The sequence below is a fragment of the Humulus lupulus genome, chromosome 1 (genome assembly GCF_963169125.1).
Source record: "Humulus lupulus chromosome 1, drHumLupu1.1, whole genome shotgun sequence".
NCBI lineage: Eukaryota > Viridiplantae > Streptophyta > Magnoliopsida > Rosales > Cannabaceae > Humulus > Humulus lupulus.
Genome location: NC_084793.1, coordinates 14395125 through 14411375, shown reverse-complemented (window position 1 = coordinate 14411375; position 16251 = coordinate 14395125). Strand labels below are relative to the sequence as shown.

Genomic DNA, 16251 nt, shown 5'->3' with positions numbered 1-16251 from the left:
CTTAGCACTTGCAGCTTCTGAACTTAGAGCAAAAGATGAATAATGGCTGGGTACTAGGTCCTATTTATAGAGTTTAGGAATGAAAGGATCTTAATTTTACTTGAATAAAAATAGTAGCTTTTTAGGTGAAAATAATTTGAATAATCGTTCAGCAGAGGCTGAAGACTCGTTCAAAAAGGTGCTGGACTTATCAAGAGGTTGAATGGCTGAAAGGAAAAAGAATTCTAAAACTTTTGAAATATACTGAAGGAGGCGATATATCGCCCCCTGTAGGCGATATATCGCCTGGGCCAGTATGCCCGAGGCTGTCGTGCATCGTCTCGTGTTTTCCGTATCTACGTGCTGCGATATATCGCCCCCTATAGCTGCGATATATCGGCACACGCTGATTAATTAAACACGAAATTACACATTTTTAGCTAAGTTTGAATGGAGTAAACAGCCTTGACTAAGCCCTCAACATATTCAAAGCTGCTGACTGACCTTATAGCATTCAAACTTTTACCCTTATTAAATTTAATCCTCAAAATACTTAATCCTTAATCATCCATACATAACATGTGCCTAAAATCCTATTAGTCCTTATCTAAACCTTATAGTATAATAAATATTATCCTTAATATCAGTCATATAATCAAACCTTAGGTTAACATTAATATTCTTAAACTATAGGTTAAACTTAGAAAATCTACAAGTACTACTATGAGTGTCCAAATAATTCCCGGTCTGAACCAAAAATCCACAGTTACAGAGATAATGCTATAAATACTATAATACTACTATCTAACTAGCTAAGTAAAGTTCTTGGACTCTACAGGTCCAAGCACATGTTACCAATAAATGAGCCACAAGCACGGTCCTATTTCCAAGCCCCTAGCGATAACCTAGTCACAACCAAACATAAACTCCCATCAATAAAATGAGTAATAAAAGATTCCCGAACCAAGACCTAGCCTCCAAGACGTCGAATCCCACTAAACCGGGTAGTAGGAACAATCCCGAGGCCTAAGGTTTGAGTTCCCATGACCAAAACACCCCTTTGGCCACAAATACCCTTAAGCGTCGCGGCCCTCAAGCCCTTCAGCACCATCACCCACCTACAACAAGCTCGGGTCGCGACGCCCAAGAACAGGGCCGCGACCCCCCACCTCGAAACCCAGCCATAACCTCGATTTCCCTTTTTTAAAACCTCCAAAAACGTACCCAAACATCTCCAAATCCAAAAATCAAAGCTCTCAAACATCCTAATCATCCAAAACCATTAAAACCCAAATCTCAAATCATCCAAAAACTCATCAAAACACAAAATCCAATTCAAGCTTAAAAACTTTAAAAACTTGAACTTAAAACTTGGATTACCTCTGATTAAGACGTTCCCAACTAAATTCTCCGGCTAATAAGCTTCTAATCTTCCCTAGAATCGATATGCCTCAATCCTCGCTTAAATCCAAGTCATAGAACTCAAGTTTCCTTCGAAAATGCGATCGGAAGATGAAAGTGGAACTTTGAGGGAGAGAGAACGTTTTGAACGTTCTTTTTTATTTCTTAACAGGTTACTTCAAGATTAAGTAACCTCAAACAAATCCTAATGCTCGGGGTCCCAAAAACGCCTCCGGGGGTAAAATAGTCAAAACTTCCAGAATTTCCCCCTTATCTTACTAACTCCCAATTTATCATCAAATATTTATTTCCATTACCCAATATCCCGGTAATGCACTAAATACCCCTTGACTTACTCTGAGTCAAGTCTAAATCCCGTTGTGACTTTCCCACTAGCTTATCTCCTAGGATCGTCTCGTGTTGAGTAACCCTAGTATAACCAAATAATAATGAAGCACCACACACATATATGCCAAATATGCTCGAAATGGCCAAAATATGAAAATCACCCAATTAATCAGAAATGGGTTCACATACATATTTAATACACCTAAACATGCATATAATCATTTAATAGCATAATAAATCAATCATGGCCCTCCCGGCCTCCTAATCAAGGTCCCAAACCTTATTAGGAAATTTGGGGCATTACATCGGTCGTGGCGGTCGAGCAGACTCCATATGTACACATCGCCTCTAACGCTCTCCAACTCATGGCTGGTCAAGCTTCTCCTTACCCTTACATGCACCACATATGTAGTGTCCCAGAATATTTACTTAGTTATCTAGATAATAGTAGTAGTTAGTATTCGGGTAACGCCCTACTTCCTTAGAGCCATTACTAAGTGAGTTTAAAAACGTGCGTCCAACTCGCTAATCGAGGTTTTAGGTCAAATAGTGTAATTAAGCCATAAACAGAGGAAAGACTTTAGAAATAATTCCCTTTCATTGAAAATCATAACAATTTAACACTTGGGATCCCAAAATACAGTTTAGAAATATTTACAACATATAAACTGAACTAAGTCGACTAAACGACAAAATCTAGGTTTATTTACAAACATCTCCCAAAATCCACTGGTTGTGGCAGCCAGGCTGGCCAAACATGTACACGCCGCTTCATGCCTGCTACACTCATGGTTGGCTGGCTTTCTCCTTGCCCTTACCTGCACCACAGAGCATCTGTGAGCCTAAGCCCAGCAAGAAAACCCATAACAGATAACATATGCAAAACATACACCAAGTATACAAACTGACCATCAATAGGCTAAACACAACGGCCTAGCCATCCCAGGCGCTTACCAGGCCCTGGGTTCACGGTACACACCGTGAGGATATCCCAGGTATCCTTTTAGGGACTCGCCTTGGCAACTCGCACTCCATGTGCTCAATGCTGCTCCCGGCCCCTTGCCGTACTCGGCCTTGCGCTCAACGTGCCTAACGCCATTTCCGACCCCTACCAACCTCGGCCTACACCGTTTCTGGCTCTTGTCGATCATTCACATAATAACACTCATAGCATAATAAACAAGTATAGAATACTAACAAATACCATCAAAGGGCTACGCCTTACAATTCAAACACATTGGGCTCAGCCCTGCATACAAGCTCTATGGGAACAAGGGTTTTCTTACCTGAGTCCCGAGCTCTCCGAGCACCGATGTCCCGAGCACAGTCCTCTAACTTAAGCCTCGCCGAAACCCTAGTCACAACACATTAAAAATATCCATCCATCAAGTTCTAATCCAATAAATAATTTTGAGCCATAACCCTAACTTCCGGGACCTTGAATTCTATCAATCCGGGTGATAAAATCCATCTTGAGCCTTAACCATTGAGTTTCCAAGCCTAAACACCCTTAAAAACACAAGCTGGCACTAAGAGCCGCGACCCAACCCTCAAGCCCCGCGGCTAGCCTCGAAACAAAGGATAACATCTCCCTGGAGCACACACGGGCCACGGCGCGCATCACCAAGCGCCGCGGCGCGCCTCAAGCATTTCGGCCTCCCATGGCCGCGTGCGCACACGGGCCGCGGCATGCCCATCCTAGGGCCGTGGCCCTCACCTCCAAACCCATATTTCTCACCCTTTTTCCTGCATTTTCTTCAAACCAATCCTCCCCAAAACTAAACTAACAGTCCCAGTTTATCACCATAATAATTCCTAACACATAATCAGCTTCAAAACCCAACAGAGTCTAGCTCCAAATTCAGCCAAACCATCAAGAACAAACTACAACTTCAGCCAACATGCAAACACAGATATTCAACCTTAAACCAGCTAATAAATTGACACAATTTAACATGATAGGCATTCACCTTTGCTGGATTGAACCTCAGAACTGCTTCCTCAAGTGCCCACCTTTAGCTCCTTAATTCTAACAGCCCAAAATCCTCAATTCTTGATTAATTCCACCAGAATTTTCCTTGAGTTTGTCTTAGAGAGTGAAAGAGAGAGAAAGATAGGAACTATCTTCAGCTAGAAGGAAAGAGTAAGTGTCGGTTTCTTAGGCTTCTAAATGATTCTTCCTTTTTGTTTTATTTAACTTAATCCATATGGTTACCTCAAGGCTCGGGGTACCCAAACGTCCCCGAGGGCAGAAATGGTAAATTTCCCAATATTCCCTCCTAGACATTCTAACCTCAAATATATCTCCAAATATTTATTTTCATAACCCGATAACCCCATATAATAACTAATGCCCAAATTACCCCTCGACTCGCCCCGAGTCGGATTCTCAACCCTGTTGTGACTTTCTGGCTAACCGCTCCCCAGGACTGTCTCGGATCGTGCTGCACAGACATATCACATATATATAGCATTTATCACATTTATACCCTTAATATCCAGGCGGGGCCCACATGCACATTTAACTCAACTAAACATGCATCATTATCATATATATTCACATTAATTCATATATTAACATAATAGTTCATTTATTGCCCTCCAGACACACTAATCAATGCCCTAAGCAGCAAATTCGAGTCGTTACAATTCGTTTGTAGTATGTTAGATTCCGTGGATTTTGGTACAAGCCGGGACTTAGTTGGAAACTCAAAGCAACAATTATGGATTTTACAAGTTTAACCTATAGTTTAGAAATATTAATTATAACATAAGGTTTGATTAATATTGCCGGTCCTAGATATATTGTTATTATAACCTAAGGTTTAGATAGAGTTAATAAGAGTGTGACACTTGTCATAATCATGTTTATTAAAGATTTAAGTATTTTGATGAATATTTTTAATAAAAGAAAGATCTAGAAGCTCTAGAACCTTCCAGCAGCTGTTAGGATTACGTTTAGACTCAGTCAAAGTTGTTTATCCAATTCAAAATATGCTGAAAAAGTGCAAATATGTGTTTGATATATCAACGTATGCCGATATATCGCAGCTATAGGGGCCGATATATCGCCTACGGAAGATACAGAAAACACGTTGACTTTTCACGAATGTTCGAACAGGGCTCGGGAAAATGGTCCAGCCGATGTAATGCCCCGAATCTTTAATGTGGTTTAATGGTCGGATTAGTGGCCGGGAGGGCCATAATTGATTTATTATGCCATTAAACTATTATATGCATGTTTATGTGAATTATATTATAATATGATGTTAAATGCATGCATGTGGGTCCACATTTCATTACAGGGGTATTTTGGTAATTTGACCCATTGAGGGCATAATTGTATATTTTGGTGCATGTTTGTGATTTATTGTTGAGGCCACATTATAATGTGGATTTTTTTCGAGCTATTCGGCATGAGATGATCTTTGAATGCAAATTAGCGGTTTGGTCATAACGGGATTAAGTTCGAGGCTCGTGGTGAGTCTCGGGGTGATTTAATGATTAGAGTGTTGCCGAGAATTAAAGGGTAACGAGATATGAATTATTGGTATTTGAGAATATCGAGAATAGCGAGAATTGGAGAGTGTTAATTATGATTAACGAAATAGGTGGGAAATGACGATTTTACCCTTGGGAGCCTTTAGAAACCTTTATTTGACCTAGGGGCATTTTAGTCTTTTCACCCCTAGGATTGATATATGCCATTGAAGGCTGTAGAACTTGCAAGAAATAGAGTATCAAACACCTCTCCCGTACACCATTTCTCCTTCTTCTTCCTTCTGATTTTTGAACCCCAATTTGGAAATACAAGCTAGGAAATCAAAGGTTGGAGCTTAGAAACTTGGGTCATCCATTGAATAGGACTAAAATCCCACTTGAGGTAAGAATTCATCCATGAATATAAGCTATACTCTGTTTTTCCTTATGGTTTTTCAGTTGAGGATTTTTATGTGGTTAGTTGGGAATTAATGGAAGTTCTTGAGTAAGATTGATTGGGTTTTGATGAGGATGTGATATGTATGAAGTTTAGGGGTTGAATGGCATGTTTGGGTGATGTTTGGGGCTGGTTTGAAGGGTTGTTTTTTGTTAGGACTAGTTTTGGTATGTTTTTATGGCGTGTTTTAAGAGGCAATTTTAATCTTTTATTTGGTTTTGTGCGATATTATGCCGGTGTTTATTGTGTTTTCAGGATTAAGTGTGGTTATGAAGGAGATAGTTTGAAATTGGAGGAAAAGCGCTTAATTGTTGAAGAAACAATGTTAAACGGACTAAGGGATGGAAGCTAGGCGAAACCGGGGGTCAAATTGAAGATTTGGCAAAAAAGTGGAATTAGAGCCGCAGCTCTATGGTGTAGAGCCGCGGCCCTAAGAGTTACAGAGAAGGAAAAACAAATCTGTCAGCATTAGAGCTGCAGCTCTATCAGATAGAGCTGAGGCTCTATTAAAATCTGAATTAGAGCTGCGGCGCTACAAGAAGTCAGAGAGGAAATCCGGATCGCGAAATGCACTAGAGCTGCGGCTCTATCACATGGAGCCGCGACGCCAGTCCGTACGGAAGCCGAAGTTAGGGCATTTTTCAAGGGCAATTTTTTCCTTTCGCACATAATTAATTAGGGATTATAAAAGCTTTCTTAAGGACGTTTTTAAGAGGAGATTAACCCTAGGAGACGGAAAAAGGCACATTGTGGAGGATTGCAAGTGGATTAAAAGAATTCATCACAGTTTTCTTTCTTTTCTACTTTGAATTTCTGTATTTTGGATGCTTTTTATTTCTTCTATGGTTATTATGAATTGGATCATGAACTAAACTCTTTTTCTAGGGTGTTAATGGATTCTCCTGAACCTTTATTTTAAATTAATGCAAGTTTCATGATTTCAATTTTATCTTGTGATTTATTCAATTTGATTCTAATGCGTGTGAATGATTGATCACCATTGACATGAAATATATGATTTTGATTCGAAATATGAGAAGTGAGAATTGAATATGCTATAATTGAATAAACATAGATTTCATATTAGGACGAGAGTACCTGTGTGGTATGTGTAGTTTTAGGGTTGTTAATCTTAATGCCTATCTTATGTTTATTTATCACAGAGATGTAGAAAATTTGCATAGGATTGAGACTAATATATCCTAGTACGAATATAAGTTATTATTGTTGACCTGCTATCACAAGAGAAGAATTGAATAGTAAGATTTGTGTTAATAAGAATTAAAGAGGATGGTTGATGAAATTGATTGCCCTAGTTTTTAATCCATTGAATTTTCTTAACGTTATTTATTTTCAGTTCTTGAAGTTAATTTTAGATTTTTGTTTTACAATTTTAGTTAATTCTTGTGACTCAATTATCGTTAGCCAAATAGAAATAGGAATTAAGTTTTGGTACTTAATATACAGTCCTCGTGGGAACGATCTCACTTACTCTTTATTACTTGTTAAGACTACGTGCACTTGCGTATTGATTTTACACAACATTTTTCAGGGGAAGTCGCAAGGAAGGAAACCAGAAGGATTTTGGTCTGCAGTTGGCGCCTCAGCGCCATTCCTGACGCAGCAGCGCTAGGCAGGGCAGAGAGCTGGGCCTCTCTGACTTGAAATAGCGCCTTAGCGCCACCTAATAACGCTGCAGCGCTGGTCCATTTTCCAGCAAGCCTATTTTAGGGCTCAGGATGACTTTTGAGGCTCGGCGATGGGTTATTTTACCCCGTTTAGGTAGATTGAGATTCCCGAGAGTGCAGGATTGATCCCGGAAGTGTGGTTTTAGATTGTGAACCTCTTATTGATTTACTTTATTAATGGATTCCAATTGGTTATGACTAGGTGACCGCTAAGGAACTAAAAGGTCGATCGTTCTCAAGGGTCGTTCTTATATTATTTCTCGCTCGAACCCGAGGTAAGAAAACTGCACCCTATATGTGACATGCGTGGTTATTATTGAGGCATGTTGATTGTTAAATGTGGACATTGATTGCATATTAAATGCTTAGCAAATCTTGCTTACTTGTGTATGGCACTGACTATTCAGGATCGGCACTGGTCGCGTATTACTGACCTAAGAGTCAGGAACGGCATAAGCGTCATGAACGCAGAGCCGATAAAAGATTAGATCTAATCGATATCAACGTTGAATGACTCTAGGAGCATTGATGCTGGACCGACCCTAAGGTCGATGAAAATTATAAGCGCTTGTCTAGTCTATGACTAGTTACTCAGAGCCAGGGCCAAAGGCCAAGGTGACTGTTTGTCACATGGCTAAGGGAACGAAATCCCACAGTTGTGACTCTATGGTCACTCGGTAGGTTTATGCTGCTGACTATTTCATCAGATACCTATCTTGTTTAAGCTAGTGAAATGATCACTTATCTGAAAGGGAACGGAACCCACCTTAGTGACTTTTACAACTGTCACTCCTTTATTTTGGACTAACAGTCCTGAATGATTATTATGATCATTGTTGATATTATATTCATGCAGTATTGTGTTTTCTTGCTGGGCTTTGGCTCATGGGTGCTATGTGGTGCAGGTAAAGGGAAAGAAAAGCTCACCCAACCTTGAGTGGAGAGTTTAGGTGGTGATGTGTACATATGCAGCAGCTTGACCACCACAGCCAAGGAGTTCTCAGGGGAACTATGGGGTTTACCCTATTTTTTCCGCTTAGATCGGCGGGTTGTAAATTTTACACAGTAATGACCATTTTGCGCTGTAAATGACTTGTAAACGTTTTTATGGGCCCATGAAAAATTTTATGTTTTAAATAAAATATATCATTTCCTTTTGATTGGTTTTACCTTAACCTGTTAATAACACCTAGAAGCATGTTTTTAACCAAAGAACTCGGTTAGCGAGTTAAATTCACAGTTCAAAGTTCACCGTAACGGTCTTGGGGTAACCAGGGCATTACAACTTGGTATCAGAGCATGCCAAGGCTAGGGTTCCTGTAGACTGGCTGGGCATGTACACTCGTCACTGAAGACAAGCTCGACTCATGGTTTGGTAACTATTTATGTAGTTATATGTATAACTGCTTAAATACATTATAAATGCTTTACCTATTTGCATGAGACACCATGTTAAGACTCTACCCTGAATACTGCATCTTCAGCAACTGTGTGCTAAATAGTACTGAAATTGCTGGAACATACTTATTAGTATTGTTGCTTGGGAACTATTATGTGATACATGCTAAGTGCTAAATGCTATAAACATGTATCTATTGTATATTTGTATGACTGTGGAATATGATAGTTATCTGCTTATTCTTGGACCGTAAGGCGGAAAGAGGTTTAGTTATCACTACCTAACTAGCTGTATTGACTATTATTTCAGCAATGTATAAGTTGATAAGAATGAATCCAGGACAGATAGATACTTCGGCTGGCCAAAGTGATCAAGGCAGAGTAATAATAATCCAGGTCAGGAGAATGACCAGGGACAGATTCCACAGCCAGCTCCTGCAAACTGACAGCAGTTATTTAATGAGCTGCAGGTTACAATGTTGAGACAGGGAGAAGAACTCCGCCTCCTGAGACAACAACAGGTTCCTACAGTGGCCAGTGTATCTGAGGCATCTCCTGTATCGGTGCCAGCAACTGGGCAGCTGCCTGAGGTTGGTAACAAGTGGGAGCCTCTCTATGAGAGGTTCAGAAAGTAGCAACCTCCAGTATTTGAGGGCAGTGCAGATCCTGCTAAAGCTGAGCAGTGGATGGGCATGATTACCACCATCCTGGACTTCATGAGGGTGACCGGTAATGAGAGGGTGGCTTGTGCCACGTATATGTTTCGGGAGGATGCTCGAATTTGGTGGGAGGTTATATCCCAGACCAGAAACATTAATGCCCTGAGTTGGGAAGAGTTTCAGACTCTGTTCAATGAAAAGTACTACAATGATGCCATCAGGGCGGCAAAAGCTGAGGAGTTTATGAGGTTACTTCAAGGGAGTTTATCTGTGACGGAGTATGCCCTAAAGTTTGATCGATTGGCAAAGTTTTCCATGGAGCTGGTGCCCACTGACGGGACTAGGAGGGAGAGATTTCTCCAGGGGCTACAGACTAGATTAGGCCAAGATGTGCGCATTACCACTGTGGCAGGGGTTATTACCTATGCACAGGTGGTCGAGAAGGCACTCACAGCTGAGAGTGCAGAGAACAAGATCTGGCGAGAGAATGCAGCCAGGAAAGAGTTCAGGAGAACATGTTCTCCATTTATGGGTTTTGGTAGGGGTGGAGGCCCCAGTGACAGAAGAGGAAGGTTCCTGACACCTTCCCGGATCTAGGTCCTGATAGGCAACCTCGTGGTATTCCAACGGGTAGTCCAGGTGGTAATGAAGCCTAGAAGTCTTATCCTGAATGCCCTAGATGTAAGAGGCGTCATTTGGGAGAGTGTAGGGCAAGGGCCTGCTTCTCATATGGAGCAGTGGGTCATCTTAGAAAGGACTGCCCTAAGGCAAGAAGAGAAGAACCCAGGAAAACGGACAACTCGGCCCCAGCTCGAGTGTTCGCATTGACACAAGCAGAAACTGAGGCTTCTCCCTCAGTAGTTACATGTCAGCTTCTTAGTGCTGGAACCCCTTATAATGTTTTGATTGACTCTAGTGTTACTCATTCTTTTGTTGCTAGTAGAATTATTGATAGATTGTGTAGACCTTGTGATTTTTATGCTATGGGGTTTGGAACTTTATTACCCGCTGGGGAATTAGTGGTATCCAGGAGATGGGTCAGATCTTTGCCAGTGACAGTGGAGGGCAGAGAGTTGTCAGTGGATTTGATAGAGTTAGTTATGGTTGACTTCGACATGATTCTTGGTATGGATTGGTTGGGGAAATATGGGGCAACCATTGATTGCAGAAGGAAGATGGTCACCTTTGAGCCTGAAGGTGAGGATCCTTTTGTGTTTGTTGGTACTGTGCACGGACCTCGCATACCTATGATTTCTGTTTTGAGGGCTAGAGATCTACTGCAAGAGGGTTGCATTGGATTCTTAGCCAGTGTGGTTGACACCACTTAGGTCGTGCCAGTGAGACCAGAAGAGACCAGATTAGTCTGTGAATTCCTGGATGTATTTCCAGAAGATTTGTCAGGGTTTCCACCACACAGAGAGGTAGAGTTCGTGATAGATCTGGCACCAGGGACGGAGCCAGTGTCTAGAGCACCTTACAGAATGGCCCCAGCTTAGTTGAAAGAATTGAAAGTATAGTTGCAAGAGTTGTTGGATTTGGGTTTTATCAGACCTAGTTTCTCACCTTGGGGAGCGCCAGTTCTGTTTGTGAAAAAGAAGGATGGTTCTCTGAGGATGTGTATTAATTACAAAGAACTGATTAAGTTAACAATCAAGAACAAGTATCCTGTGCCAAGGATAGATGATTTGCTTGATTAGTTGCAAGGTAAGAAGGTATTCTCAAAGATCGACCTTCGTTCTGGTTATCATCAGTAGAGGGTCAAGGAGGGAGATATACCGAAGACTGCTTTTTGTACCAGGTATGAGCATTATGAGTTCTTAGTCATGTCTTTTGGATTGACTAATGCCCCTGCTGCTTTTATGGATGTGATGAACAGAGTGTTCAAGGATTATCTAGATCAGTTTGTGATCATCTTCATCGATGATATCCTGGTTTATTCTCAGTCAGAGTCCGAGCATGAGCAACATCTGAGGTTGGTTCTACAGAGACTGAGGGAACACATACTGTTTGCAAAATTCAAGAAATGTAAATTCTGGTTTTCTCAGGTATCCTTTCTTGGGCACATTGTCTGTAAGGAGGGGATTAAGGTAGATCCAGCAAAGATTGAGGCAGTCAGAGATTGGCCAAGGCCAAAGAATGCTTCTGAGGTTAGAAGTTTCTTTGGATTGGCAGGTTATTATAGGCGTTTTGTGGAAGGGTTCTCAAAGATTTCTACTTCATTGACTGAGCTGACACGCAAGAATCAGAAATTTGTGTGGTCAGACAAGTGTGAGAATAACTTCCAAGAAGTGAAGCAGAAGTTGATTACAGCTCTGATTCTGAGTCTTCCAACAGATCAGGAGAAGTTTGTGATTTTATTGCGATGCTTCACATCAGGGTTTGGGTTGTGTTCTGATGCAGTCAGAGAAGGTAATTTCTTATGCCTCACGTCAGCTGAAGAAGTATGAAAAGAGATATCCCACTCATGATTTAGAGTTGGCGGCTGTGGTCTTTGCTTTAAAGATATGGAGACATTATCTTTATGGGGAGAAGTGTGAGATCTATACAGACCACAAGAGCCTGAAATACTTCTTCAGGCAGAATGATTTGAATATGAGACAAAGACGTTGGCTGGAGTTAGTGAAAGATTATGATTGTGAGGTTTTGTATCATCCAGGAAAGGACAATGTGGTAGCTGATGCTTTAAGCCGGAAGGGTCTGGGACAGATTTATGGTGCGAGGCTGATAGCCAGAGAGTTAGCAGATGATATGACCATAGCTGGTATAGAGTTGCTAGTGGGCCAGTTGGCCAATATTACGCTACAGTCTACGCTGTTGGAAAAAATTAAGGAGGGTCAGTTGGGTGATCCATAGCTGATCAAGATTAGAGAGGATGTTTTGGCTGGAGCATCCAGAGATTATACAGTGTTTGATTTGGGCTTGTTGTGATACAAGGGGCGGATTTGTGTTCCGTTAGACACTGCTATGAGGCGAGAGATTCTGGATGAATCTCATACTACACCTTACTCTTTGCATCCAGGCACCACGAAGATGTATCAGGATGTGAGATCGTTGTATTGGTGGCCAGGGATGAAGAGGGATGTAGTGGAATATGTGGCTAAGTGCTTGACATGTCAACAGGTCAAGGCTGAGCATCAGAGGCCGACAGGGTTACTACATCCTCTGGATATCTCAGAGTGGAAATGGGAGGACATCACGATGGATCTAGTGGTGGGCTTACCCAAGACTGTTGGTCAGCATGACTCTATTTGGGTGATAGTGGATCGTTATACCAAGTCAGCTCACTTCTTGCCAGTGAGGACTACATATACAGTTGATCAGTATGCAGATCTCTATGTGAAAGAGATTGTGCGCCTCCATGGAGCGCCAAGGTCGATCGTGTCAGATCGGGACCCCACTTTTACTTCCAAGTTCTGGGGGAGTTTACAGAAAGCCATGGGAACACAGTTGAAGTTCAGTACTGCTTATCAACCTTAGACAAATGGGCAATCTGAGAGGACGATCCAGATACTGGAAGTTTATTACCAAGATGAATTAGTGAGCTAAATTATGCAAAATCATTTAACAAAATGTTTAGTGAGAATTTAGAAAATGCTATTTAAAACTCTCAAAGTTGTAATTCAAGAGTTTTGTGTGTGTGCACCAAACCATATCGTTCTTTGCAAAATTTACAACACAAACAATATTGAAAAATCACCAAAGAATAAAGTCTCAACTCCAAATCCTCACAAATGTATTGAAAATATTTTTATGGGAGATGGTTGACACTCTTGGAGTTGGAAATTTATCAATTAATACTAAAAAATGGATGTTATCATTTTAGGACAAACAATGTTAACGAATATTGATCAAAAGATAGACTAATCAATTAATTGGAATCTAAATGACATAAGAACATTCAGGATTTTACAAAATGATATTAAGAGCCAAAATAAAGAACAAAAAAAAAAAAAATACACAAACTTTTTTTTTTTGATGACATAAATTGAAAACAAATGTAGTATTGTTGATTTTGTTTTTTTTATTTGACAATTTATTTTCTTTCAACAAAACTACAAAAGATGAAGATGAAAAATGTTGTTCTTGTTCTTTTTTTTCATTCATTTTTTATATATAATTTTTCTTTCTTTTTTTTATACATAATTTTTTTTACAAGAGACAACATAAGAATAAAGAAATTTTTTTTTACAAGAAATAAAAAGGAAAATTACAATAAAATACAACATAGGCTTTTTAAAACAAAAATTATCCCTCTAGTAAATGTCATGTTTTAAAATCCCAAAAATTAATTTTTATTTTATGTTAAACTCTTTTTAATTTTTGTTCTTAGATTTAGATTTTTTTTTCATGTATTCTAAAAAATTATTGAAAATAAAATCTATATCTAAGAACAAAAATTAAAAAGAGTTTAATAGAAAATAAAAATTACAAACACCTAAAATCTCGAATTAAAAATAACATTGGGTTGCCTCCCAAAAGCACTTTATTTAACGTCTCCTGCTGGACGCTCACTTCCTTCAATTCAACTCGGATCTAAACCACCCCTCATGTCCTTGAGGGCCATAGTGTCATGAGAAGATACTCATTTCTTGATACTGCACATTTTTTTAACTTTCCACCGCTCATGAATCAATCGAACTTTCTCACAAACATCCTTTTCACTTTCTGATGAACTATTCGCTTTCCACCTTCAACCATAGATTTCTTCTTAGTAACTTCAAGCTTATTACCCTTACTTTCCACCACATCAACTCTACAACAAGTTGGAACATCCGCTGCTGCAAAAACATTAAATGTTACCTTTTCTTTTTGCACTCGCAACTTCAACTCCCCTTTTTGCACATCTATTGAGGCTCTACTAGTTGATAAAAATAGCCTTCCAAGAATAATTGGCACGTTGGCATCCTCCTCCATATCAAGTACAATAAAGTCTGCTGGGAAGATGAACTTGTCCACTTTTACCAGAACATCTTCAATAATTCCCCGAGGATGTGCTATTGATCTGTCTACCAACTGAAGAGTCACTGTTGTAGGTCTTGCTTCCCCAAGCTTTAATCTTTTGAAAACAGAAAGCGGCATTAGATTAATGCTCGCCCCTAAATCATATAGAGCCTTGGTCATAACAGAATCTCCTATTGAGCAAGGAATCGAGAAACTACCCAGATCTTTAAGCTTGGGAGGTAGTTTCTCCTGCAAAATAGCACTACACTCCTCAGTAAGTGCCTCAGCAAAAGGTATGTTAATGTGAAGTTTTCGAAAAATGTCTAGAAACTTTGAAAATTGCTAGTCAAGTGTCTTCTTTTGAAGTCATTGAGGATATGAAATCTTGATGTGATGCTCATAATTTACTGGTGATTGCTTCTTCTCAAGGTCTTCAATAACCTCTTCTTCTACCTTACCCTCATTCTCAACATCAACTTTTGGTGCAGGTATAGACTTCTTGACTGACTCTTCCAACTTCTTCCCACTCCTCAAAGAGATCGCATTGCACTGCTCTTTAGGATTCACCTCTGTATTACTTGGCAAATTTCCTTGAGGTCTACTTTGTAACATATTGGCCAATTGACCAACTTGCATCTCAAGATTCCTGATGGATGAGCGAGTTTCTGTCATAAATTGAGATTGAGAGTTGGTCAGAATTAACAATGCAGCTTGTAACTCATTTGTCCTCTCTTGAGCAACATGTAGTATTGGTGGTTATAATGGTGCCTGAGGTGGAGCTTGAAGCATATGCTGCTGAATTTGTTGAGGGCCCTGATTATTTCTGCATACAAAATTAGGCTGATTTCTCCACCCTTGATTGAACGGGTTGGAGGATGGATTATTAAGTTGCCTTTTGAAATTTCCCATCATATTTAACTGTTCCATGGGAATGGAGTTGTTCATCTCAACTACCATGAACTGCTCAAATGGGTGAGGACCACCATAATTATGACATACCGCTTGGATTTGCATGACTTGAGTGGCCATAGAATTTTGTTGCAGTTTCTTGGTCAATAATGCAACCTGAGCAGTGAGAGTAGTAATAACATCCAGCTCATGCATACCAGCTACCTTCTTATTTCTATCTCGTTCACTAGGCCACTGATAGTTATTCATGGCCATTTCTTCAAGCAATTCATAAGCCTCATTAGCACTCTTGCTCATGAAAGCACCACCTGCCGCAACATTAATAATGGCGCGAGTCGTCCCACACAAACTGTTGTAAAAATTTTGGACTATCATCCATTGTTCAATCCCATGATTATGACACTTCCTCAAAAGTTCCTTAAACCTCTCCCATGCATCATAAAGAGACTCTCCATCAAATTGAGAGAAGTTATTAATTTCCCCTCTTAACTTTGCAGCCTTGGACGGAGGGAAAAATTTAGCAAGAAATTTAAGAGCTAATGCCTCCCATGTAGTGATTGAGTTGGCTTGAAGAGAGTTCAACCAACTTTTAGTTCCACCCCGCAGTGAGAACGGGAACAATCTCAGTCTAATAGCATCGTCAGTGACCCCATTATATATAAAAGTTCCACACAGCTCCAGGAAATTGGCTATTTGTGTATTAGGATCCTCAGTAGGGAGTCCACCAAACTAGACAGTAGACTGGACCATTTGCAGAATCACCGGCTTAATTTCAAAATTATTTGCTGCAACTGCCGGCGGTTGGATGCATGATTGTACTCCACTAACAGCGGGAAGTATATAGTCTCTGAGCGGGAGAACTGTTGGCTCAACAGGATCCCCATTTAACCCATTGCCCTGATGTTGGGCCATCTTTGCTAACCGTTTCTGCTTTCTATTCTGTCTGCAAGTCCTCTCAATTTCAGTATTAATGGGCAAAATATTGTCAGTC

At 40.2% G+C, this 16251-nt stretch overlaps 1 protein-coding gene and 1 non-coding gene across 2 annotated transcripts; one reads left to right on the top strand and one right to left on the bottom strand.

Moving 5' to 3' along the window:
• Positions 1–14039: 14039 nt before the first annotated feature.
• Positions 14040–15515, bottom strand: LOC133784817 (uncharacterized). The gene is made up of 3 exons (XM_062224109.1): positions 15244–15515; positions 14760–14997; positions 14040–14600 (listed from the first exon to the last, which is right to left on the bottom strand). Exons 1-3 carry the CDS (start codon positions 15513–15515, stop codon positions 14040–14042), a joined length of 1071 nt encoding a protein of 356 aa, XP_062080093.1.
• Positions 15516–15645: 130 nt separating this feature from the next.
• On the top strand, positions 15646–15752 carry LOC133813282 (small nucleolar RNA R71). Its single transcript, XR_009884312.1, has one exon. It is a non-coding gene; the product is annotated as a small nucleolar RNA R71 (small nucleolar RNA).
• Positions 15753–16251: the final 499 nt, after the last annotated feature.

Bases quoted from the DNA above. Each gene is read 5' to 3' on its own strand.
- LOC133784817 (XM_062224109.1), bottom strand. From the start codon at position 15,515: ATGGCCATGAATAACTATCAGTGGCCTAGTGAACGAGATAGAAATAAG. The intron at 14,998-15,243 runs GCAACTTAATAA...CTCATCCATCAG, and splicing joins ATGATGGGAAATTTCAAAAG to GAATCTTGAGATGCAAGTTG. The intron at 14,601-14,759 runs GTAAATTATGAG...GCTATTTTGCAG, and splicing joins TTGAGAAGAAGCAATCACCA to GAGAAACTACCTCCCAAGCT.